At 45.1% G+C, this 24,268-nt stretch overlaps 2 protein-coding genes across 9 annotated transcripts; one reads left to right on the forward strand and one right to left on the reverse strand.

The window, feature by feature from the left end:
• Positions 1 to 1,615: 1,615 nt before the first annotated feature.
• LOC127332393 (uncharacterized) lies at positions 1,616 to 6,231 on the forward strand. 6 transcript variants are annotated; one of them, XM_051358688.2, is made up of 7 exons: positions 1,616 to 1,694; positions 1,778 to 1,854; positions 4,560 to 4,622; positions 4,752 to 4,943; positions 5,021 to 5,264; positions 5,551 to 5,660; positions 5,755 to 6,231. In XM_051358688.2, exons 2-7 carry the CDS (start codon positions 1,795 to 1,797, stop codon positions 5,899 to 5,901), a joined length of 816 nt encoding a protein of 271 aa, XP_051214648.1. In that variant the 5' UTR covers positions 1,616 to 1,694; positions 1,778 to 1,794; the 3' UTR covers positions 5,902 to 6,231. The 6 variants fall into 6 exon arrangements, with proteins under 6 accessions (XP_051214648.1, XP_051214651.1, XP_051214647.1 ...); XM_051358691.2 differs by lacking the exon at positions 4,560 to 4,622 and having other exon boundaries at positions 1,618 to 1,694; XM_051358687.2 differs by having other exon boundaries at positions 1,632 to 1,854.
• Positions 6,232 to 6,732: 501 nt separating this feature from the next.
• LOC127332392 (uncharacterized) lies at positions 6,733 to 15,825 on the reverse strand. 3 transcript variants are annotated; one of them, XM_071819116.1, is made up of 7 exons: positions 11,062 to 15,825; positions 10,735 to 10,976; positions 10,502 to 10,652; positions 9,683 to 9,857; positions 9,253 to 9,585; positions 8,477 to 9,165; positions 6,733 to 7,697 (listed from the first exon to the last, which is right to left on the reverse strand). In XM_071819116.1, the coding sequence occupies exons 1-7, from the start codon at positions 15,568 to 15,570 to the stop codon at positions 7,011 to 7,013; spliced, it is 6,786 nt and encodes a 2,261-aa protein (XP_071675217.1). In that variant the 5' UTR covers positions 15,571 to 15,825; the 3' UTR covers positions 6,733 to 7,010. The 3 variants fall into 3 exon arrangements, with proteins under 3 accessions (XP_071675217.1, XP_071675216.1, XP_051214645.1); XM_071819115.1 differs by having other exon boundaries at positions 9,253 to 9,591; XM_051358685.2 differs by having other exon boundaries at positions 8,477 to 9,162; positions 9,253 to 9,591; positions 11,062 to 15,824.
• Between the last annotated feature and the right edge of the window lie 8,443 nt (positions 15,826 to 24,268).

The raw sequence follows: 24,268 nt of genomic DNA on the forward strand, positions 1-24,268 counted from the left end.
ACATGGATAGGAGAAACCTAGGGCTACGATGTCATGCTCATTCCAATCCTACATAATCGATTTCATATGTAGCAAGTTTTGTTTGCTTGCATCACATGAAAACAAGCTTCTTACCAAGGGGATTGCATGGTGGATGTTAAACTATGAGATGTATGGTAGTGCAAACAATTGCTTGCAGAAAAATCATATAGCATCAATCCTACAAATCAAACAACCCACGTAGAAAAACTTTCTTAAGGATTTTCCGATCTTTCAAATTTCCAACAGAAACCTTTTGAATCTAAGAGGTCCATAAGTACCAAAGTTGAAGAAAAATAATTTATTTTCCTAACCATCTCTAAGCACCTTACATTGTATATGTGGCACTCGATTTGAGTCAATCTTCTATCTTGGCACCACATCAGCACGTAAGAAACATCTGTCACAAGTCAAGTTGCAGAAGCATTCTGCCACGGTCCGGGTTTTGACGAACTAGCTCATAGCGCGAAAAACCAATTTATGCGTGTTACTTTTTACAATGCAAATAATCACGTAACCGATTACCTTTTAGAAAAGTACACAGTGTTGTAGCCCTTGCAAAATTGAAAATTCTGAAACACTACCAGGTCCTATGGTATTTCCTCACTAGTTTCTTTTCAAGTACCAAAAACTAAAAACAAATAAAAAATAATAGTTGGGTTACAATGTCTAGTAAAAAATGTGCCGTCGATATCTTTCGTAATATTGTAGCAACACCTAGGTTGCAGTTCATATCAGAAAATTATGGTCCGCAAAGTCTTAGGATTTTTCCTTATATGTAGCATGTTGCTTCCTACCACATCGTTTTAAATGAAGTTTTGTGGTAACAAATGTTTTTGATTTAACTAACTACTTGTATTTTGAAGTCTGGTTCTGAGTTCTTAATAATGAGTATGAATCATAGTTCCATTTTTATCCACTATATCTATTGATCGATCTTCAAACTAGCCCATTGAGCTTCTTGTATTCCAAAACAGAAATCTTCATACGCATTGTTTGATAGATCGCCTTAACGACCGAATGCATGTCTGTCACTATGAATATGAGCTTGGACCAAGCCATCTCAAACACTGAATCGGATCTTAAAAACGGAAGTGAGCATCCTCATTACCAGCCAAGGAAGGATAAGAGAAAGAGAACATCCTCAATGGCTCAAAGTGTAGAGGCGTTTACTCAGAGAAGTTTGTAAAAAGGCTAGACGAGGAGAATGAGGAAAAGTGGCTTAATCGAGAAATAACAATTTCCGTTGGGTCAAACCGCTGGCTCAAATTCTAGTGCAGCAAAAACTTTTTTTTTTTCTTGAAGATTGCCGCAACCAGAGACGAGGTGTAACTAATATTGTCACAATATTAATGTATTTCTTGCATCAAAAAAATCACCATCTCGAATTCTATTGCGGCAAGCACATCTTAATGTCCCTTTTTGAGAATTCTTAATACAAGCCTGTGCGCAGAGGATCCCATGATCCTATTCCAGGTTGGAGCGGTGGTGGATGGACAAGCGGAGCTCGGAAGCAAAGCGGCCTACATGAGATATTATCTCCCACGTGGAAAAGCGAACGTGCCACGCAGGATAAAAGAGCCCCCCCTGCTCTTTTGCCTTTTCCATTCCCCTCTTCTCTCCTCTCTCCTCTCCTCCCCTCCCACGGCGAGCTTCCAACTCCGGCCACCGCCAAGGTTCGCCAGGCCCTTTCCTCCTCCTCTTCTTCATCCACAGCCTACCCGCGCGAGCGTCTGATTCCTCACTTCGTTGTCGTCAGGCCCGCTGATTCGGCGGATGGGCGGATTCGCTCGGCGCGGGATGGCAGAGACGCCGGGCGATCCGCTGCGCTTCGGGGTAATCTCCTATTCACGCACCTCTTCTCTTCTTCACGCCTTCGAATGACCTTGCGCGGATTCTCTGTTCGGTTTTGCGCGGATTCTCTGTTCGTTAGCTGTAGCGAGAAGGAGTGGTTCTAGATTCGGTCCAGTCAGTGTAACGGGTCAGGATCGTTTACGTTATTATTATTCATTCACGCGGGATATTTTTTTCTTTTTGCTGGAGTACGCGTGGTGAATCGATGATGCTCCGCGCCTGCGGTTGGGAATTTCTGGTGATGAATGAATTGTTTTGTCCAACCTGCCTATAGCATCATGTGATGCTGCCATGTTTGAAGTTAGAGGTTGTTTCTAATTAAATAGGATTCTGTTGCTTGGATATTATAGCAATCACGACGGTCTGATGAGGACGCAGTATGGAAGTTCCATCCAGCCCTGCTTTCTGAATGTGAATATGCACGCCGGCCTCTTGTGAGATGTATAGAGCATGTAGCATTCATCGCCGAGCTTTTTTACTCTCATGTTATTTTGATACAACACATGTGCTCACTCATCTCATTTCCAATAGTTTGCCATCTGACATGACATAACAGTCTCATATTATTGCCACTCATCTTATTTGCTTGAATAGACTAATCAGTGCCCAATGGGTTGCACGATTTTTCTTGCCTGCATCTACCTTCTGTTTTTGTTCTGGTTTCTTGTGGAGAAATTTATGGTGGTTCTGATGTTTGTTTTGCTATATGTGTTACTTGTATGATCCAGTGCCTCCTGATTGGTTAAGATTACACTCCTATTGACCTTTTTTTTATCAAGGTTTCTTTTCAAGTTGTTTTGGTGAGGCTAAGTTGTAAGGTAAAGGCCCAACTTGAGTACATCCCAAACTACTTTTAATGAGCTGACCAACTGTTGCTAACAATTTACCAAGTAATTAGAACGCAATATTGGCATGCGATGTAACATCCCAAGTTTATTAGCTTGCAAAAAAATGCATGACCCTCCACAAAGAGGGCAGTTGCAGCACACAGGTGTGCAGTAGTGAACCTCTTGACACAAGGGACATTTTCGCATAATAAATGTTAGAAGGGGAAAAAAAAACTAACATGGTAAGTATAATGCCAGCTTTAGATAGGCATATAGTATTTCTTTTCTTTGTTTGGAATTCAATTGCAGGAACATGGCATGAATTCCGCTTTTCATTAGTGAAGTGTTACCTTATATGGGTTTATGGAGTTTCTTTACTCTGTTTATTCATACGCGTGGGTGCTTTTCCTTCCATCCTCTTATTTTTGTTTTGCTATTCTGGGTGGGTGGTGGTGTTACTTTTGAAGACGTCACAGTTTGCTCCACCTAATCTGACACTAGTTGTGCAAAGCACCACGTTAGAATTTCCGTGCACGTAACACTGCACTTTACAGCATTTCTCGACTCTGGGCTGATCTTTTGAATTAATTTGTTATCTTTTGTAGAAAAAAAAATTAAAGGAGTGGCATAAAATATCACGGTTGGAAAGGTTACTACTATAGGAAAAGCTATTGGAATTAATATTTTGTCTATCGGAGTATCAACTTGCGGGTGTGCATAGTTTGGTTTGTGGGCCATGTTGAGTTGGAGCCGAAATTGGTGCCAAGTGCAGCTCAAGGTCAAAATACTAACCCTGCAGTTTTGCTCAGTAGGTGTCAAATTAGGAGCAAATGCAGTGCGCTCTTTTACTTCTAGACATTCAACAAACATAGCCAAACGAAAAAAAACAATGTGGAAAGTTGGTGCATCACTGATACTCTTTTGGGCAAGAGGGAAAGATGAAATACAGTGGGGTGCACTCGCTGCGATTTTTGTTTAATCCAATAGCTAACGCCAGGAAAAATGTGCATATACTTCCAAATTTAGTGTTACGTCTGTTCAAATTTCGAGTTCCCATACTAACACATGTTAGGTCATGATCGAATATGCACTTTCAAACATAGGTAAATTACAGTACATTGTTTCTATACAAACTTTCGTTACTTTTAGTACTGGATTGCACGATTACGGATTGCATCCAATACAGCTGTCTTTCTAGGGGCCCTCCTGTGGTCTATTAAGTGCTGGCAGTTGATTTATTCATAGTTGATAATTAATAGTACAAGAATTGCTTGACTGACACTACTCTGAGATCGACAGATACAAGCCACCTATTCAGAGCCACAACACAGAGATGCCATATGGGACAAAATGTGATACTACTCCTAGTTCGATAGATACAAGCCACCTATTCAGAGCCACAACACGGAGATGCCATCTGGGATAAAATGGGATAGTACTCGAAGTTAGACAGATACAAGCCACCTATTTAGAGCCACAACACAGAGATGCCATCTGGGACAAAATGTTGAGATTTAGAATGGTAGCTAAGGTGATAAACTAAGTTCAGTTTTGAGAATCTAGTGGTTTCACTGCAAACCATACCAGGTCTTTGTTGCAGTTCACAAAGCACAAACTTTACGTTGAAATTGATGTAGAAGCCTGCAAAGTGCAGGATAATAGAAGTATGATATGTTTCTGCTGGCTCTGTCATCTAATTGTTTTTCACTGCCTCAGCATGTCTGTTAATGAGATTTCTGATAGAGTAATGAGAGAATTGCTTGGTTGTTAACATGTTATACAAGTTTTGGCATGATTTCAGTTCCAGGAATCAAATATATTGTTAGTTTGAGATGTACTAATATGTGGTATTTCCGATAGCACGAAAGGAGCATTGAGGTTATGAGGTATACAGACTGCCCAGTGATGCTTTCTGTTGTTCCGGTCTTAAGCCATACTATTCAGACATACGTACTTGAAGTCTTTATATTTCTTGAAAAAATCATATATCGGATAATTGCTGTGCAAGCCATTATCAAGTTAGTTGCTTTACTCCTGGTTTTCTTCTATCAGGACACACTGGGCGGTTCATCGACTGGATGGACAGATGAGAAGCACATGCTCTATATTAGCTCACTGGAGTTATCATTTGTTACTAAATTATATGATGGAGAAGTCAACTCGAATGGGGTGCTCTGCTGGTCTTCAAGTGAATGGAGGCATAAAAATCATAATGGAAATCACAGAAACATAGAAGTTGATCAGGTATTTACAGTACTGTCTCATTCCTCAATAAGAACAAACATTTGGTATTTAAAGTTTTTCTTATATCAAATCAATAGCAGGTATATAGCAGGATGGTTGAGGCTGATGCAGCCGAATCCAGATTATCACAGGCTGAGCATACGCCTTCATATGACGAGGATCAGGATGACAGGAAAGCTTATTATATGGATGATGATGATGATGATGCATCAACTAGTGATCCAAGACAAGAGGGAATCAGTTACTATGCAAGACGGAAGAACTTTGGAGGGTCTTGTACTTCCCATTTGCACTGGCATGGGCATTCCCTTTCTGGAACAGGTAGCTTATCTTGAGGCTTCTGTACCGTACCATTTAACATTTTACAGAGGGACCAGATGGTTAGTATGACTCTTGAAATCATGAAATATATACAATTCTGTGGCATTCCCTATCACACAATTTACCGCTCCCTTTCCAAAGAATACTACTAACATTCTAAAACAACGACACTTATGGGAGTAGCACATATACTGGGATAACCTATATAGGCTCTCTGTACCAAGCTAATTTGCTACTCATTCGTCTGTAAATAGTATTGAAGCGGACTGCCCTTGTCTTTCTTCAGATTTATCAGATCAGAATTTTGTTGACAATGAGACTGAAGTTAGCGAGGAACAAAGGAGAGTATGTAGCAACAAGCGACTGAAACTTGCCGCTGATACAACCAGTAGTCCGGTAATGAACATCTGCCTCTAGTTATTCTTATTTTTCTGACATCCATTTTCCGTGAACGTATGTTAACCTGCTCAAATCGATGATATATGACCAGGCCGCTCCATCTGCAATTCATCATGTGGAAATAGATTACAGTGGTAACTCATCAGACTTTGACATCAGGTTACTCAACACGGAGCCTGCATCTCGCAAAAGCCATGGATCGAGAGATGGTCTGTCTAAAGGTTTTCGACTGGAGTAGATACCTGCCGGGAAATAAAGAACATGAGAAGTACTCCCCCGTCTGTTGACATCCTTTATGGAACGAAAGGCGTACAGTTTTCGTTTCAGAAAAGGGCAGTACAGTTTGTGTGTAGAGAGTTCAGTGTATTTATGTCCAGATAGTGACAAAATCGTAGCTGGTCCGGTGCATAGTTTACGTAGATGCTAACTCCTTCCTGCAAACTCAACCAGGATTAGCAGGTTGATTTAATTGACTGAACTAGTGTGTAATACAACACCACTTACAGAATATCGAAATGTCCTATTTGACCTTGTGACTAAAGACATTTCGGGGCAAGTATTAGGTGCAGACCTTGTGACTGAAGACCTTTTGAGGCAAGTATTAGGTGCAGCGATATTTACTTTTTTTTTAGGTATCCAGCGATATTTACTTGTATGATGTCTTTGCCTGTCTAGGCTCCAAAATGAATTACTCAGTTTTACCATCATTTCTTCTGCTAGGAGCTAGTCCTTCTGATCTGATAATAAAAAAGTGTTACGCTAATAAAAAAAAAAAAAAAAAACTGTACTGTCCACTGTGCAAAGGTTGGCTAATTTACAAATAAGTGTATGATTCATGGGTTTTTGATGCTATGATTCAGAAATTAAAAAAGGGCCATTGTAGGAAACATAAGATTCTTAGACCAGATATCATGGAAACAGGAAGTGGAACATCATATTTTGATGCAGTTTCAAATGAACGATGAAGTGCATGATCTCACAAAATAGCTCAACTTTGGACGACGAACACATTCCACAAGGCATGTTTGCATGCTCATTATGGGCACCTCATAAGATGCCCTCTGAGTCATCAGGCAACAAGTATATATTGATTGTAATAACAATTCAGATAGCACACAGTCAACATACACGACACAGATTGGTCGGCTGCAAAATTTGACGGAATATTGCTTTAAAGAGTTTGAACACTGCAACCACACTACCTTTTTCTTTCTCTATGCACGAAAATGAAACAAAAATGAACAATGCGGACAGTCTATAATCACCAGATAAACAATGGATTGACACATCGAAATATGCTCCGCATACACAGACATTTGAGCTGTTCCTGCCAAAAGCATATCTGCCCTAGCCTGATGGGGCTGGGCCACTTGTTGATGACGATTTGGCGACATAGATCTGCTTCATCCTACCAGTGCCATATTTCTTGTCAGAACCGGAGTTTTGACTCCTTCCCGGATATCCTGACCGACGTTGCCATTCATTCAGAGGTCCAGTCTTCTGGGTAACTCGGGCCCGCTGATCCTGATTATTAACTGGATGTTTGTACTGTTGATCTGGTGATGACGAAGACTGGTGTGGCTTGGAGGGCATGTTGGCAACCTGACCAGGGTTGGGATTGCTAGTCACCCCTGTAGCATTCCCAGGGTTGATATTTGGTGCGTTGGTCCTAACCATAACTTTGGCACTGTTTGGGACTTCATTGCTGACCATGCCTGTCCGGACCAATGAAGACTGAACAGTTTTAGCATCTGAACTGCTGGAGGCTGGCTGTTTAACAAGACCTAACTCATCTGAGAACTGAGAGGCAGCTGTACTTGTGAAGCTCTTGTTGCTATCTGATGGCATGGCAGATGTTGAGGGCTCCTGGAACCGGTCATTTGTACTTGACTTGTCGCTTGGCATGTTATGAACATACTGTGGTGCCGCTGTACCCTCTACTGGATGTTGCAGTTGCACTGATAATGGGACTGAGTGTAGAGGCTGTACAGGCATATGTGGCCAACAAGGTTGCATCTGTATGTCTCCTGATGACTGGAATGATAGTGAGGTGAGTTAATTACAGCACAAACGAAGGAAATGCTGTGGCATAAAAAAAAACAGAGAGAATAAAGTTTCTAACCAGGCTATCTACTCCCTCCGTCTATAAATATATGTCTGAGGTTTATCTAAATTTGATTGTATCTACACACTAAATAGCATCTAGATACATGCAGATTTATACAAAACTTAGACGTTTATTTATGGACAGAGGTAGTAATAAATAACGAGAATCAAGATTCATTTCAGTTTAATGCACAATGCTTCTTTGAAATCGGCGAGCTATGCACATAAACTAAAACTGCCAAATGTAAGCTATAGTAAATGCTGACACGAAGTGCCTTCAACTGATTCATCAAATAGAGATTATCCTTTAGGATCCTATACAACAAAAAAATTCACCCTTCTGATAACCAAAATGATTGTATCTACACACTAAATAGCATCTAGATACATGCAGATTTAGACAAAACTCAGACGTGTATTTATGGACAGAGGTAGTAATAAATAACGAGAATCAAGATTCATTTCTAATGCACAATGCTTATTTGAAATCGGCGAGCTATGCACATAAACTAAAACTGCCAAATGTAAGCTATAGTAAATGCTGACACCAAGTGCCTTCAACTGATTCATCAAATAGGGATTATCCTTTAGGATCCTATACAACAAAAAAATTCACCCTTCTGATAACCAAATGTATATCCAAACATATACGCATGAAGCATAAACCAATTCAATCTCTATACATGCAATCTAGAACTATTGCATACCTGGAATGGAGACATGTCAAACATTGTCAATGGGGATGGGATTTGCATGATAGAAGTTGGGCGTAGATGCTGCACTTGAGTAGGAACGCCATGTGAGGCTACTTGACCAGGTAGCATATTTTGGTTGCTTGGATCACTCTGGCTAATGCTAACAGAAGGTCCCTGGTTTTGCTTCCAATCAGGCTGCTTGTCACCAGGGATATAAGTGGCTCCCATAAATCCAAGCCCCATTTGACCAAATTGCCCAACTGGGGCAAAGTGGTTGTAGACCACCATATGTGGAGGACCTTGCACACCCGGTATTCCTCCAGGGCTAATGAAAGGACCAGCGAAGCCAGTAGGGGGGCGATAAAATGAATCCACCATAGAGTGGCATTGTGGCCAAGCACCCAATGGTGCTGAAGGCAAAGCGTTGCTTCTTTGAGGCTGTTGACCCTGAGCGCCAGCAGATTCATCACTTGGTCCAAAAGTAAAAGGATGTGCTCCTAACATGGTGTTCATCTCAAAGCAAGAAAAATGGGACGGTTGTGCACCAGGAAACTGAGAAAGCATTGGCCCCGATGCCTGTGGACTGGGTAAAGGAGGCCACAGGGACATTGAAGGAGTGTCGACTGACAAGTCTGCTGGAAGAGCAACCGTCAGTGGTTCCTCTCTAGATGATTGACCACGTTGAACTGTTACAGCCCCTGCTTCAGTTTGATTAAGCTCTATGAATACAGCTACCTTCTAAAAAAGGTAATTTTAAAGCCAAATAATTAACAACCTAAAGATCATACCTCCTGCTGTTAGCCCAGTGAGATCCTGACTGCTAAAGCTTTTGTTGCCTGTAGTAGAAGCTGCAGTTGCATCAGCGGTGGATGAAACTGCCTCATCAGTACAAATAGCTGCAACAGCAATGGCAGAAGCAGCTGCTTCAGCCTCAGCTTCAACCTCCTCTGAACTTGGACCTGGTTCTTTAGTTGTAGCCTTCTCCTTATCGAACAAAACAGTAGCACCATTGTCATCACCAGGCCTTCGGTCAATCTTCATATCAGGCCTAGATGAACCTGGAGCACCAAGCCCAGTTGAAATTGTCCGGGTGATCGGAGCCAGTACAGTTGGCGAGGTAACTGCACCTGGGCATTGTTATTATTTCACTGTCAATCAAGCAACTAAAAGCATTGTACAATGCTAATGATGTGTACAATACAAACATGATGTGCTTACCAAACTGAATCTTCTCCCCAGCCAGAAGAGAGTTAACAGGGCTAGCAGATGATGTGTACGCATTTTCTGTGGTTATTGTGGGAGATAAAGCATTGTCGGACTCCAAAGGACCAGCTCGTTCAAACTTTGCTGGTTCCATAGCTTCTTCGAGTTGAGTTTGAGTTAATGACATAACCTATCGTGGGCACAAGTTGTCAAAAGATAAACAAGCACGTAATTATAGGACATCTATAGTTAAGAGACAACCAGTCTTTAAAAGCAAGGCAATAGCTGTCTGAAAATTAAGAAGCATAATGTGAAACGACAATATGTTGAGATAATCGATTCTCCCACCTTTGGATTGTTAGACCACTAAACAAAGAGAACCCTCTATAAGGAATTATCAATCAAGCAAGAAAATACAAGAATACTTCTATCTTGCCCCTAGCCCTAGGTGAGAGCCCTTATCCTACCTCTCCCTAAAACCATAGTACAAAACACAAAAACAAAAAGGAAACAGAGTATTCAACAGTAAGTTTAGTGCAAGCCTTCAATACAAAGCATAAAGGGATAAAACCAGCGAATAATTTGACTGGATTTCCCTATTAGAAGTTAGAACTGCCATAAAGAAGTAGTAAATAAAAGTTGCCAAATTAAGATAGCAGAGATAATTTTCTCCAGCATTAGATTCAAAATAATAAATGCACTATTTACACAGAAAACATAAGTAGCATAGGACTATCCACATAAGCTTTGCACATGGAAGAGAAGTCAGCAGGCACACAATAATAACGGGTTCCCAAAGGCAAACAAAAAAGGAACCTTAAGAAAGCAATCTACCTGCTGGTTTGTCTGTGAACTATCCCAGGTACCCATGTTAAATGGAGTGCCAATGGATGACGCTTTATTATTGTTTTCGGATAAGCCTGCCACGAGCTTTGCTGCAGCACTAGAAGTGATCAAGTTGGAGCTTGCCTGACCTTGGATAGGCCTGCAAAAGTATTATTAAACAAAGTCCCAAAGGAGAATCCTAACTAAAAAACATAAACATAACTAGAAACAGTGATACATACTTCTTGCCGTAGCAGTTTGTATGAGATCCTGTGTTGGCTGAAGGTGGCGCTATGGGTGTCACTGAAGCAGTTTCACCAATGAGTGGAGTTGATGGTTCAATTTGGCCAATTCTTCTTTCAACTGCAGGGACAGAATTCGTAACTTTCTTTGCAGATGCTCCGCCTAAGGAAACTGTTCCCTTATTATTGAAACTTGAACTGCCAGAACTGTGTAGGGAGATCTGATGCTGTTTGCGGGGAGCCTGGTTCAACAAATGACAAAGCATTAATTTAGGGGAAAAGGTAGGAAGGCACAATTTAATCATTTAAGAGATAAAAATGGGGCACCTTTGCCATCCTCATTTTGGATCTATTTTCTTTCTCCCTCTGTTCTCTTCTGACACTCATGATCTGCTTCTTGGACCTTACTTCAATAAAACCATCTGCGTCAACAGGCACTTCAATGCCTTGCTGCTTAACAACACGTACAACTCCTGCCAGCAACGAGGTATTAGCATCTCCTTCAGAGATAGTACCCGCTCTAGATTTCTTGTTCCCATAATGAGATCTCTCATAAGATGGAGCCTTCTGCGCAACTCTCTCTGTTTTACTGTAATAATCAGCAGACGTAGATGAAGGACCTGCTCCACTAATATCACTTGCTTCATTAGACCTAAATGACCTATCGCCTTCCTTTCTGTTCAGATTTCTCACCGAGATCTCCCTTTCTGATCCATCAGGAAATGGCTTCTCATTCTGCTCATCATGGCTAAATGACTCGGAAGCTTGGGTTGGGTTCTTCTCGACATTTTCCCGCACTCTAAATTCAGTTCTTCTTATATTCTTACGAGACCTTCTCTGGAATCCCCTGGAATCTTTATGAGAAGGTTCAACAACTGAACCTGTTGATCCCATAATAGATTCTTTGACAGCATAACCATATCTCCTCCCTCTTCCACCAGATACAGCACCTGGAGCCTTTGGGCCATTCAAGACATTGCCATATGGGCCAAATTGAGAAGATTCTCTGTTGTTGGAAGTAGATTTGTGATTCCTCTTCAGAGAGAGATCATTGTTCCTCTGAGATTCACCTTTTGAAACTCCAGAACTTGCATTTTCCCCAATTGAAGTACTGTCAAGCCGGCTGTGAAATCCATTTACATCAGCCATTTGGTTATTTGCAGGTGCATTGTGATGAAAATTTATATGATCCATCCCAAGCTCTGCTGAAGGTAAAACTGATTTATCAATAAAGCTAGAAGAGACTGGCTCGCTTGGAACATTATGATTTGCATCTCGATTCATCTCATTAGGGAGATAACCTGAACCATTCGGTTTTGATGCATGTGGATTTGGTGCGGGGGGATGAACAGAGGGCACCACCTGAGAATGCGGCTGAACATTCTGAGGCGCAGGACGGACATGCCTCAACTGACCAAACTGGAATAAAGGAGCTGATGAAGGCAGCATTTGAGCCAGGGTTGGGTTGATCTGGTTGTGGAGATGGATTGGCATCTGTATGGAACCAATCTGAATGTTGGCTTGAACCGGAGTGGGTATTAGAGATGGCCCAGAAAACAAACCGAACTGCAGACTAACAGGAACATCATTCCGATCAATTACTGTTGAAGCTGATGACTCAGTAGTGTGGGTGAAAGATGCCTGAGGTAACTTGGAGCTTGACGCGGCTGTGCCACCTGATGGATCAACACTAGATTCACCTGTCAAGGCATTTGTTTGATCAAGATCCAAGTCTTGCAGTCTCTTCTCTGCTTCCGTAACAAGGTTACGAGGATCATCTGAACCACTACAGAACTCTTGCTCCACAACACCTGAGTGTACACCAACTTCCCGTTCAGTGCTCTTCACAGGAGTTAATTCAAGCTCACTATTCAGCGGAATTTCAACCTGTACACCCTCATCAAATCCAAGTATAACCGGTTCCATTTCTACAGGTGTATTCTGCCCATCTGCAAACCCATCATCCAAGTCAAGATGCCTGTCTGCAAACTCATGATCCAAGTCAAGATTATCATCATCACCGTCATTGATTTCATCTTCCTGGTAGATGTTGCCTTCCTCGTCATATTCATCCTGTTTTTGCTTGGCTTCATTGTGTTCACTTGGCCATTCATCATCCTCCATGTGAGACGCTGTGCTTGAGGTGGCGATTCTGCTTATGTTTGCTGCATCTAGAGTTGAAGCTGCAAGGTCATTGTCAGATACCACAGTTCGATCACCATCAGCAGAAGTTGGCAGTGCAGGTGAATCACCAGAAACATCCATCTCATCATGTGAGACGTGTGGTGGTGAGGTAGGAGGGCTTGAAACTGAAAGAGAAGATTGTGAGCCCAAAATAGGGCTGGCCCTGTCCTCATTATGCTGTTCATTGACAACAAGGTCTCCAGCTGGTGTCCCGTGCTGGAGGGATGCCTCTTGGTATGCACTACTGGAACTCTCTCTCATTCCACCATCAATGAAAGATGAATTGGCGCGTTGAGTGGAAGTGCCAATTGCACTTCTGTGCATTGAAGTCACAGCCGGTGGTGGGGGTACACGTGGTTGCCGCATAGAGTAGCGGGATCTTGTAAAAGATGAGAAGTCATTAGCCTCAGAGTTCTGAAACATCCTATCTCCTTGCTGAGCAGCGGGGATTCCATAGGAACCACTAGGCAGCCATGCCGCATCTCCAAACCTGTCACTGTTAAAAAAATCGCTGTCAAATTCAGACTGCTTGTCAAAACTGTCATCCTCCCTTGGTGCATCCCACCTTGGAACTCTTCCTTGACGGTAATCTTCCAGTGCCCATGGTGAATCAGTTGTTTGGCCTCTCGAAGATGGCCCGACTGACAATGCCCCAAATCCATCATAAGAATCTTTCTTAGGGAAACTTGCCCTTTTTGTACCCAAAGTGTCATGCCGTGGACCGTAATGCAGATTTTCCTGGCCTTCAAATGCAGCCCCTGCACTGTGATACACATGTTCTCTATCAACAAAGCATGAGCGTTCATCTCCCAAAGTGTGCAGCGCCCTTGGAACTGTATCACTGTACTTGTTGACACTGGAAGACTCCAAAGCTGCGGAGGTAGTGATGTGCTCCCTCATTCTGTCAATATCAAGTCTTTCACCAGCATTAGTATACTGTGCCACGTCTCTGTCTTTCGAGGCTCCAAGTGCTAGTTCATCATTGGCAACTGAAAGAAGATTTCCACCTCTCATGTTTGGTTCAGCTCGTCGTCTAGCGATCTTTGCCTCCAACTCTAGGAGCTTTTGGCGTGCTGCTTCTCTACGCCGCTCCTCCTCCATAGCAACCCTCATCTTCTCCTCCTCCCTAGCAATCCTCTGCTCCTCAACTCTTCTGGCAGCTTCCAGCGTCTCTTGCTCAGCTTGCCAAGCAGCCCGTCTCGCCTCTTCTTCCACCAAGCGCCGCCTCTCCTCCTCCTCTCTGATCAGCCTCTCCCTCTCCTCATCTTGTTTGCGAGCAACCTCTCTAACTCTGGTCTGTTCTTCCACTACCCGCTGTCTCTCTTGCTCTTGTATCCTCAAGATCCTATCGAGCTCTGCCTCAAATGACTCCCTTGCTGGATCATGGAAATCTGATGGTTTGGTTGCTTCTTTCTTCTTCTTTATTGAGCTCAAATTAACGGCAGAAATGCTATCAAAGCTGAGATCCTCAACTAAAGGCTTGGCAGAGCTTCCAACAAGCCACTTATCCCTGCCAAATTTAGTTCCGGGGTCATTAATTGGAGGACCCTTGTTACCAAGATATGGCTGCACCTTTGAAACAGCATTATTATGGAAAGGATTCCCTCTGTACCAGTTATTGGAATTATCGATGTGGCGTTCACCCACGTGTGCAGCTCCATGCAGTTCTGTCCCGTTCTGTCCGTAGGCTCGGACCGTTGGCTCCCTATTAGAAGTCCGCAAATCCTTGGAGGCACCACTGGTAACGGTTTCTCTGTCTCTAGTGTGGTTGGGCAGAGGGGATCGCCACGGACCATCTTGCCCGCCCTCTTTAGCGGCAGCAACGGAAACTCTCCCAAAGGAGTCGGGCTCCCTCATATAAAGGTCACGCCCCGGAGCCATGGGTTCACTCCTACCAAATCCAGTCTCCCTATTGTCGCGTTCCGGGAGACTCAGCCCTGTATCACGCTCATCGTCAGCCCAATCAGAATTATACCTAAGGCGCACCAGCGGAAGCGGCCCCAAATCATGCTTTCGCGCCTTCTCCGCCGAAGCATGGACAGCAGCACCAGCAGAAGCCAAGTGGTCAGCGCCACGCGAGGGCGTGACCTGAGGCCGCATACCGAGGGGCATCGGCCGTGCCTCTGGCGTGGCGGCCCGAGCCCCATCGCCGTCCTTGTGGCGCTGCTGCACGGGCGGCGGAGGCGGCGGCGCCACGGCTGCTTTGAGAGAAGGGAAGTCCTCCCCCCGCAAGACGGCGGCTTTGTCCTGAAACCCGTACGAGGGGGGCCTGGCGACGCCGCTTGGAAGCGGCGCCGAGCCGAGCGGCTTCTCGGATGCTGGAGCGGGCTTCGTCCAGCCGGCCACGGCCCCGCCAGATCGGGCCGGTGCCGAGGCGGCCCCGCCGGCTGAAGTTGCGGTGGCGCCATCGAAGCGCTCGTGCTCCTTGCGGAGGGAGGGGAGGTTCAGCGGCGGCGGCACGGAGAGCTTGGGCTGCGGCGGCTTGGCGACGGAGGAGGCGCCGCGGCCGCGGGAGAGCACCACCATGCCCCCGCCGGCGGCGGCGGCAGAGGGGGCGGCGGGGCGGGAGGGGCGGCCGCCATGGTGGGGTTGGGTGGACTGGCCGTAGGATCGGTTGAGGTTAACGGATACGAACTTGCCGGGGTGCGACATCGGCGGCTGCGGCTGCGGCGGCCGCGGGGCGCATGAAACCCTAGCCGCAGCCCGATGCGCGGAGGTGGAGGCGCCCGCGTAGGCTCACCGCGGGGTTGCCCTTGATAGGAGGGCTGGGTGGGGCGGAGGTGGTGGTGGTGGTGGTGGTGGCTCACCGCCGAGGAGGAGGCGACGGCGGTGGTGTGGTGTGATGGGATTTGGGGACGGAGGGGTTGGTGTCAGGTCCGTCCGAAAGAGGGAGAAGAAGGGTGCGGGGAGGGAGAGAGATGCGGAGCTGCGCGCGGCGGCACGAATCTTGAGGCTGATGGACGCCAGCCAGGTCGGTCACTCTTCTCTACTAGAGTCGGCAACATGTATGCGTGCTGCGCCCACTCAACCCTCCGGGCACTGCAGACCGTACGATGTTTTCTGTTTGCGAATCAGACCGTAGGATGCAACCGACATGTGACCTGCGTGTGAAGGCATTATTCCGCACTCGTATCCTCTACATAAAAAATAGCAACACCGATAGGGGAGTCAAAAGGTTGGAACATGCTGATTCAAGGATCGGGGTTGTCTCGGAGTGCAAGGAGAAGTATAGCTGCCAAGACATAGAGGCTACCTTATGTTCATGTTGGGAGTTTTCTTCGGAGGTGTGATGGTACCGAGGGCATTTGCTGCTTGTCAAGGTCATGAGACTCAGAAAGCCTCCATTAGGTTTAGGATGGTGTCATGGTGATTCTGCAACATCATTCCTCAACAATGGTTTAAGAGGATGAATGTGTGATATGGGATGCATGGAGATCCAGGAACGGGTTTGAAATATGTGGTACCCAGGTTCGGAACCCTGAGGTAGAGGTAACACCTTACTTCTGCTTGTTTGGTCTCGATTATGTGTTTAGGCTACAACGGGTCGTGTGTGTCCCTAGATTATTACCTTAGATGGGGTGACATAATCGGACAAAAATAATTACGTAGTAGGGTGTTACTGCTTTTGATTACATTGGTAAGTAGTGAGTTTAATGCTTAGTGGGTGTAGACTTGCAACGTCTGCATTGAATGCTGGTAACGCACGTGTTGATGGCCACCCGCACCTGCAACATCTTCATGAGCTAGCCATGTTGGGCCACGCAACGAAAAACAAAAACTTTTTCCATACGCAGTACTTTCAAGATCTAGCTGAGGTAGAAGGCCAAAAGGACTACCACTAGCCACGTAGGTGCAGGATCTCGATAAAGCGCGTTGGGGCATTAAAGTCTCCAATCCAATCACACGATCATCCATTTAATAGTTGATTGTGCATTTTATATCATTAATGTTTGATCATATTGCTCAAGTTTATTATGTTATTTGTATTGAGATTGCATTATTTAACTGTGTTGAGATGATTTATGGGACTTTCCTCCAAAGTCCTAATGTATTTGACTTTGCAAGACACAAAAACCTTCTCGTATTTTTTAACTTTCAATAAGCTGCGGAACTCAAAAAGGAGCTAGGTAAAAGATTCCGGTTAGAAAATTTTCATATAAATCTAATAAGCTAAAGTAGGACCCAATGTGACATAGGCATCCCCAATGGGCCTGCCGAAGATAGTACCCGGGGTTTATTGGAGGCCCACGACTCGAAGAATAAGAAGAATCGGAAGCCCAAGTTGTTAGTAAGGAAAGCTAGAGTTGTATTAGGAGATAATATTTGTAATCTTGCGGGATGAGTTGGAAACCCTCCCGGACTCTGTAACTTGTACAATACGAATCCCTCGCCTCCACCTCCTATATAAGGGGGAGTCGAGGGACAAAGATAGCATCGAATCATTGTCTCTCAAACCCTAGTTTTCATATCGTCGAGTACTTTTCGGCTGAAACCTTCGAGATCTACTTGCACTCTACTTCCAACTAAACCCCAGTCTACAACCCGTAGGCATTGACAAGTTAATCCCTTGTCAATTGGCGCCGTCTGTGGGAATTAGAGGCGTCAAGGATCTGATCTCGATGGCACGTTCAAGATCGTCGACTTCATCAACAGCAAGCAACGCGATGGATCGAGGTAAACAGATCGCAACTGGTCCTATCAATTTTGTTCCTCACCCGCCCTCCCGTTTGGATGCATATGCGTATCTGGAAGAGCCTATGGAGATGACATTCGGAAGATTCCACTTTCGCGTCGAGAAAGAGGGAACGTATCGTCTCGAAATTCCGATCTCGTCGGGATTGTCGGCGGTCGATTCCGATTTTTCGAGCTCAACATCGTCAATCGAGTCAGGCGAAGAGGTGACTTCATCGCCACGCTTCATCAGCACCAGGGCAAGCGAAAAGCTCGCCAAGATCTTCAGCGACATGTCCTTCGAGTCATCCGCGGACTCCTATATAAGCGATGACTCGAGCAGTGTCGACAACTTTAACTTCATCGACAAATCCACTACAGTGGGCAAGGTCTTCACCAATTTTTATGATGGTGTCACCAAACCCAGCACAGATCTAAATACAAAATACCATCAGATTTATGCCATCGGTGAGCCAAGCCGCGATCAGGAGGAAACGTCTGAGGCTTTCGACGATTTGGGAAATCCATACGTCGATCCCTCTGATTTACGACGAGGTATAGGCAACAAATATGTCAGACCTACGCCTCGTGTTAGGGTTCAACTCCCGCAAGCAGCATGGGATAGAGTCGCAAGAGCTATGGATGGCTCAGAACCAATGGCCACAACAGTCACGCCAGAAGAGTTGCAAGCATATCAATATAGGCTCGCACGAGCTGTGAGGGAATTGGAAAAACAGACAGCTGCTCTGAACAGAAGAAAGGAGGCAGCCTCCGCGTCAAGCAGGCGAAGGGCAGAGCTGAGTCGACAATCTGGAACTTCGGGAGATAGCCACAGGGAAGCTCAGAACAGAGTAAGATCAAGGTTGCAACATATACCTGAAGGAGAAAGAGAGCACTTGGTTCAAAACCTCGATATGTCTTTTATGTCGATAGACACGAGAGGGAATATTATCCCCAAGACACCAGAAGCTGGGTATATGGCGACACAGGCCTTTATGCTTGCATCCAGGCCACCTCCAGGAGATCCAAGGGAGGCACCGTACAACATGGCAATGGCAGGAGTCGGAGCCATGGGAACGGCGTTTACATCAACACCTCCCGAAGGAGCAGCGAGGCAAAATAGTCCATGACCTGCGGCAGCAGCAGCGGCTCCCGAAGGAACAAGTGGAGCAAGAGACACGGCAGCGCAGGCAAGGGTGGACAGAGCACGGCAAAGTAGAAGGGAACATCGGCATTCCCCAGAATTAAACGACGAGGATATGTGCGGTTTGCCATGCTTCACGAGGAGAGTCCGAAAAACTCGAGTCCCGTCAGGGTTTAAATTGCCTGATAACTTCAAAAAATTCGACGGCCTGCAAGATCCAGAGGATTGGCTAGTTGATTACCTCGAGACGGTGAAACTCACAGGAGGAACCAGAGCAACAGCTATGCAAAGCATCCAGGTGCATTTAAGTGGAGCTGCGCGATCTTGGATAAAGAAGCTCCCTCCAGGATCTATCGACAGTTGGGATAGTTTCGAGGACGTGTTCGTCAAGAACTTCCGGTCCACCTGCAAAAAACCCGCATCGCTAGAGGAATTGAGGGCGTGTCGACAAAAGCCAGATGAATCAATGAGAAAATACATCCAAAGGTGAAATATCATTAAAAACTCGGCAGAGAATATATCTGACGAGAGAGCGATAGATGCGTTTGTCGCAGGAATCAGGCGAGGAGATTTTGTCGAGGATTTGGGGAGAACCAATCCAAAGACAGTATTCGCATTAATGGAGATAGCAAACAGATGGGCAGATGGAGAAGATGCTGTTCACAACAAACGGCATAGGTCACCAGAGGAGGACCGCGGCCGAAATTATCAAAATAGGCGATGATTTCCTCGGCAGTACTCGGGCTATGATGCTCCTGGGAAAATTTCGGCTGGCTTCCGAGCAAGCGCCGGAGGAAACAATAGAGATGATTATCAAAGGAGCAGCGAGGCGACAACAGAGATGACTCTCGAAACAACAGGCAAAATACAGGGTCAAGGTTTCAGAGGCCTTTCGTGTCTCCCGAGGAGATGATGAACGGGCCGTGTCAGATGCATTTTTATCTCGACAAGAACGGAAAAAGACAGTCAGGACACTTGCAAAAGGATTTCCGAAATTTCCAGGCAATGTTAAGGTGGGCAGGGCATGCCAATGCTTAGGCAGCGCCCAGAAATCCTCAAGGACCCAGGAGTGAGATTCACCTGCCACCTCCTCCCGCAATTACGGACGATAATCGACATCAGCTCAGAATTGCGGCAGCACCTGCACCACCGCCTTATGTTGACCCCAATTCCAACGGAGCGGTCTCGATGATTTAGAAAGGCATGCCATCCAATAGAGCTCAGAAAGTAATCTCGCGACAGGTGTTCATGGCAGAGAAGATGCCTCCACCAACGGTTGAGTATCTAAATTGGTCAGGGCAATATATTGGATTCACAATAGCGGATCATCCACAGCAAGTTCCTCGACCAGGGCAATCAGCACTTATCTTACCAGCAGTAATTGCAGGATTCGAGGTATCTCGAGTGTTCATAGATGGCGGCAGCAGTTTAAACCTTATGTATGCAGATACATTAAGGAAGATGAATATATCCCTAGCAAACCTGAAACCAACCGACACGCGATTCCACGGTATTACACCGGAGAAGCCAAGTTATCCGCTGGGGAAGATTAATCTCGACGTCCAGTTTGGGACCCGAGAAAACTACAGAATAGAGAAGCTGGAATTTGAAGTCGTGGATTTCCCATCACAATACCACGCTTTGTTGGGGCGCCCAGCATATGCTAGGTTTATGGCGGTACCACATTATACGTACCTGTTATGGAGGATTCCTGGACCTAAGGGACCAATCACAGTCAAAGGAAGCTTTGCGCTAGCTGATAAGTGTGATAAGGATTTTCATCGACTGTCAGAAACCTTCGGGATGCAAGCAGAGTACATGGCGTCAAGGCTCACGATTGACTATGATGTGTTGCCAGATGTAGGAAGGCCAAATAAAGAATCAACTTTCAACACTGAAAAAAATTCTAAGGAGGTGCAGATCCACCCGACAGACCCAAAAAAGACGACGTCCATTGCAAACGACATGGACCTCGCATAGGAAAGCGCGCTCGTCGAGTTCCTCCGAGAGCACTGGAAAATCTTCGCATGGTGTCCAGCTGACATGCCAGGAGTACCCAGGGAACTTGCCGAGCACCACCTAAACTTGGATCCATTAGCGAGACCAATCAAACTACCTTTGCGGCGTTTTTCAGAGCCAAACCGCAAAGCTGTGCTGTCAGAAATCGATCGACTAAGAGAAGCTGGTTTTATCAAGGAGCTGCATACAGAGGCCACATGGGTAGCAAATCCAGTGTTGGTGCCGAAGAAAAACACTAAAATCCTTCGCATGTGCGTCGATTTTACGTGTCTGAATAACATTGTCCAAAGGATCACTTTCCCCTCCCGAGGATCGATCAAATTATCGACTCCACGGCAGGATGTGAACGTCTTTCCTTCCTGGATGCATATTCTGGTTACAACCAGATCAGATTGAAAGAAGAAGAAGAAGTCAAAACAGCGTTCATCACACCTTATGGCGTGTTTTGCTATAGAACAATGTCTTTTGGTCTGAAAAACGCGGGAGCAACATACCAGAGGATGATGCAGAAGTGCTTAGCAACACAGATTGGAAAAAATGTACAAGGATACATCGACGATGTCGTCATAACACCAAAAAAGGGGACAACACTAATCGAGGATCTGAAGGAAACTTTCGACAACCTCGACAAGTTTTGCCTCAAATTGAACCCGATGAAGTGTTCCTTTGGTGTCCCTGCAGGAGAACTTCTTGGGTTTCTAGTCTCAGCAAGAGGGATTGAAGCAAATCCCGAAAAAATCCAAGCTATCGTAACAATGAGGAAGCCAACAAAGTTGAAGGAAATACAGCAGTTAACTGGGCGAGTCGCAGCTTTAAGCGGTTGTCGCGGCGGGAGAAAAAGCGTTACCGTTCTATTCTTTAATCAAGCAAGGAGAGAAATTCCAGTGGAACGAAGAGGCTGATAGAGCCTTCGAGGATTTGAAGCGCACAATTTCGACACCACCAATCTTGGTGGCGCCGAAAGAAAAGGAACCTCTCATATTATACATCGCAGCCACACCTCAGGTGGTTAGCACGGTGCTAGTCGTCGAAAGAGAAGAAGAAGGGAAACTCCATGGAGTGCAAAGGCCGGTATATTTTAACAATGAAGTTTTATCGCCTTCCAAACAGCGGTACCCGCAGTACCAGAAGTTAGCATATGGAGTATGATACGCGTCCGTTGGGAACCCCAAGAGGAAGGTGTGATGCGTACAGCGGCAAGTTTTCCCTCAGTATGAAACCAAGGTTTATCGAACCAGTAGGAGCCAAGAAGCACGTTGAAGGTTGATGGCGGCGAGATGTAGTGCGGCGCAACACCAGGGATTCCGGCGCCAACGTGGAACCTGCACAACACAACCAAAGTACTTTGCCCCAACGAAACAGTGAGGTTGTCAATCTCACCGGCTTGTTGTAACAAAGGATTAGATGTATAGTGTGGATGATGATTGTTTGCAGAGAACAGTAGAACAATTGCAGTAGATTGTATTTCAGATGTAAAGAATAGGACCGGGGTCCACAGTTCACTAGAGGTGTCTCTCCCATAAGATAAATAGCATGTTGGGTGAATAAATTACAGTTGGGCAATTGACAAATAGAGAGGGCATGACCATGCACATACATGATATGATGAGTATTGTGAGATTTAATTGGGCATTACGACAAAGTACATAGACCGCTATCCAGCATGCATCTATGCCTAAAAAGTCCACCTTCAGGTTATCATCCGAACCCCTTCCAGTATTAAGTTGAAAACAACAGACAATTGCATTAAGTATGGTGCGTAATGTAATCAATAACTACATCCTCGGACATAGCATCAATGTTTTATCCCTAGTGGCAACAGTACATCCATAACCTTAGAGGTTTCTGTCACTCCCCCAGATTCACGGAGACATGAACCCACTATCGAGCATAAATACCCCCTCTTGGAGTTACTAGCAAAAACTTGGCCAGAGCCTCTACTAATAACGGAGAGCATGCAAGATCATAAACAACACATAGATATAAATTGATAATCAACATAACATAGTATTCTCTATTCATCGGATCCCAACAAACACAACATATAGCATTACAGATAGATGATCTTGATCATGTTCGGCAGCTCACAAGATCCGACAATGAAGCACATAAGGAGAAGACAACCATCTAGCTACTGCTATGGACCCATAGTCCAGGGGTAGACTACTCACTCATCACTCCGGAGGCGACCATGGCGGTGTAGAGTCCTCCGGGAGATGATTCCCCTCTCCGGCAGGGTGCCGGAGATGATCTCTTGAATCCCCCGAGATGGGATTGGCGGCGGCGGCGTCTCTGGAAGGTTTTCCGTATCGTGGCTCTCGGTACTGGGGGTTTCGCGACGAAGGCTATTTGTAGGCGGAAGGGCAGGTCAGGGGGCCACACGAGGGGCCCAGATGATAGGTCGGCGCGGCCAAGGGCTGGGCCGCGCCGCCCTATGGTCTGGCCGCATCGTGGCCCCACTTCGTTAGCTCTCCGGTCTTCTGGAAGCTTCGTGTGAAAATAGGCCCCTGGGCGTTGATTTCGTCCAATTCCGAGAATATTTCCTTACTAGGATTTCTGAAACCAAAAACAGCAGAAAACAACAACTGGCTCTTCGGCATCTCGTTAATAGGTTAGTTCCAGAAAATGCATAAATATGACATAAAGTATGCATAAAACATGTAGATATCATCAATAATGTGGCATGGAACATAAGAAATTATCGATACGTCGGAGACGTATCAGCATCCCCAAGCTTAGTTTCTGCTCGTCCCGAGCAGGTAAACGATAATAAAGATAATTTCTGGAGTGACATGCCATCATAACCTTGATCATACTATTGTAAGCATATGTAATGAATGCAGCGATCCAAACAATGTAAATGACATGAGTAAACAAATGAATCATATAGGAAAGACTTTTCATGAATAGTACTTCAAGACAAGCATCAATAAGTCTTGCATAAGAGTTAACTCATAAAGCAGTAATTCATAGTAAAGGCATTGAAGCAACACAAAGGAAGATGAAGTTTCAGCGGTTGCTTTCAACTCATAACATGTATATCTCATGGATATTGTCAATGCAAAGTAATATAACAAGTGCAATATGCAAGTATGTAGGAATCAATGCACAGTTCACACAAGTGTTTGCTTCTTGAGGTGGAGAGAGATAGGTGAACTGACTCAACATAAAAGTAAAAGAATGGTCCTTCAAAGAGGAAAGCATCGATTGCTATATTTGTGCTAGAGCTTTGATTTTTGAAAACATATAGAGAGCATAAAAGTAAAGTTTTGAGAGGTGTTTGTTGTTGTCAACGAATGGTAGTGTGCACTCTAACCCCCTTGCCAGACAAACCTTCAAAGAGCGGCTCCCATTTTATTTTATTTTTGTGTGGCACTCCTTCCAACCTTTTTTTCACAAACCATGGCTAACCGAATCCTCGGGTGCCTGCCAACAATCTCATACCATGAAGGAGTGCCTTTTTATTTTAGTTTTATTGTGATGACACTCCTCCCCACCTTTGCTTTCTCAAGCCAT

Source organism: Lolium perenne, chromosome 4 (genome assembly GCF_019359855.2).
Source record: "Lolium perenne isolate Kyuss_39 chromosome 4, Kyuss_2.0, whole genome shotgun sequence".
Classification (NCBI taxonomy): domain Eukaryota; kingdom Viridiplantae; phylum Streptophyta; class Magnoliopsida; order Poales; family Poaceae; genus Lolium; species Lolium perenne.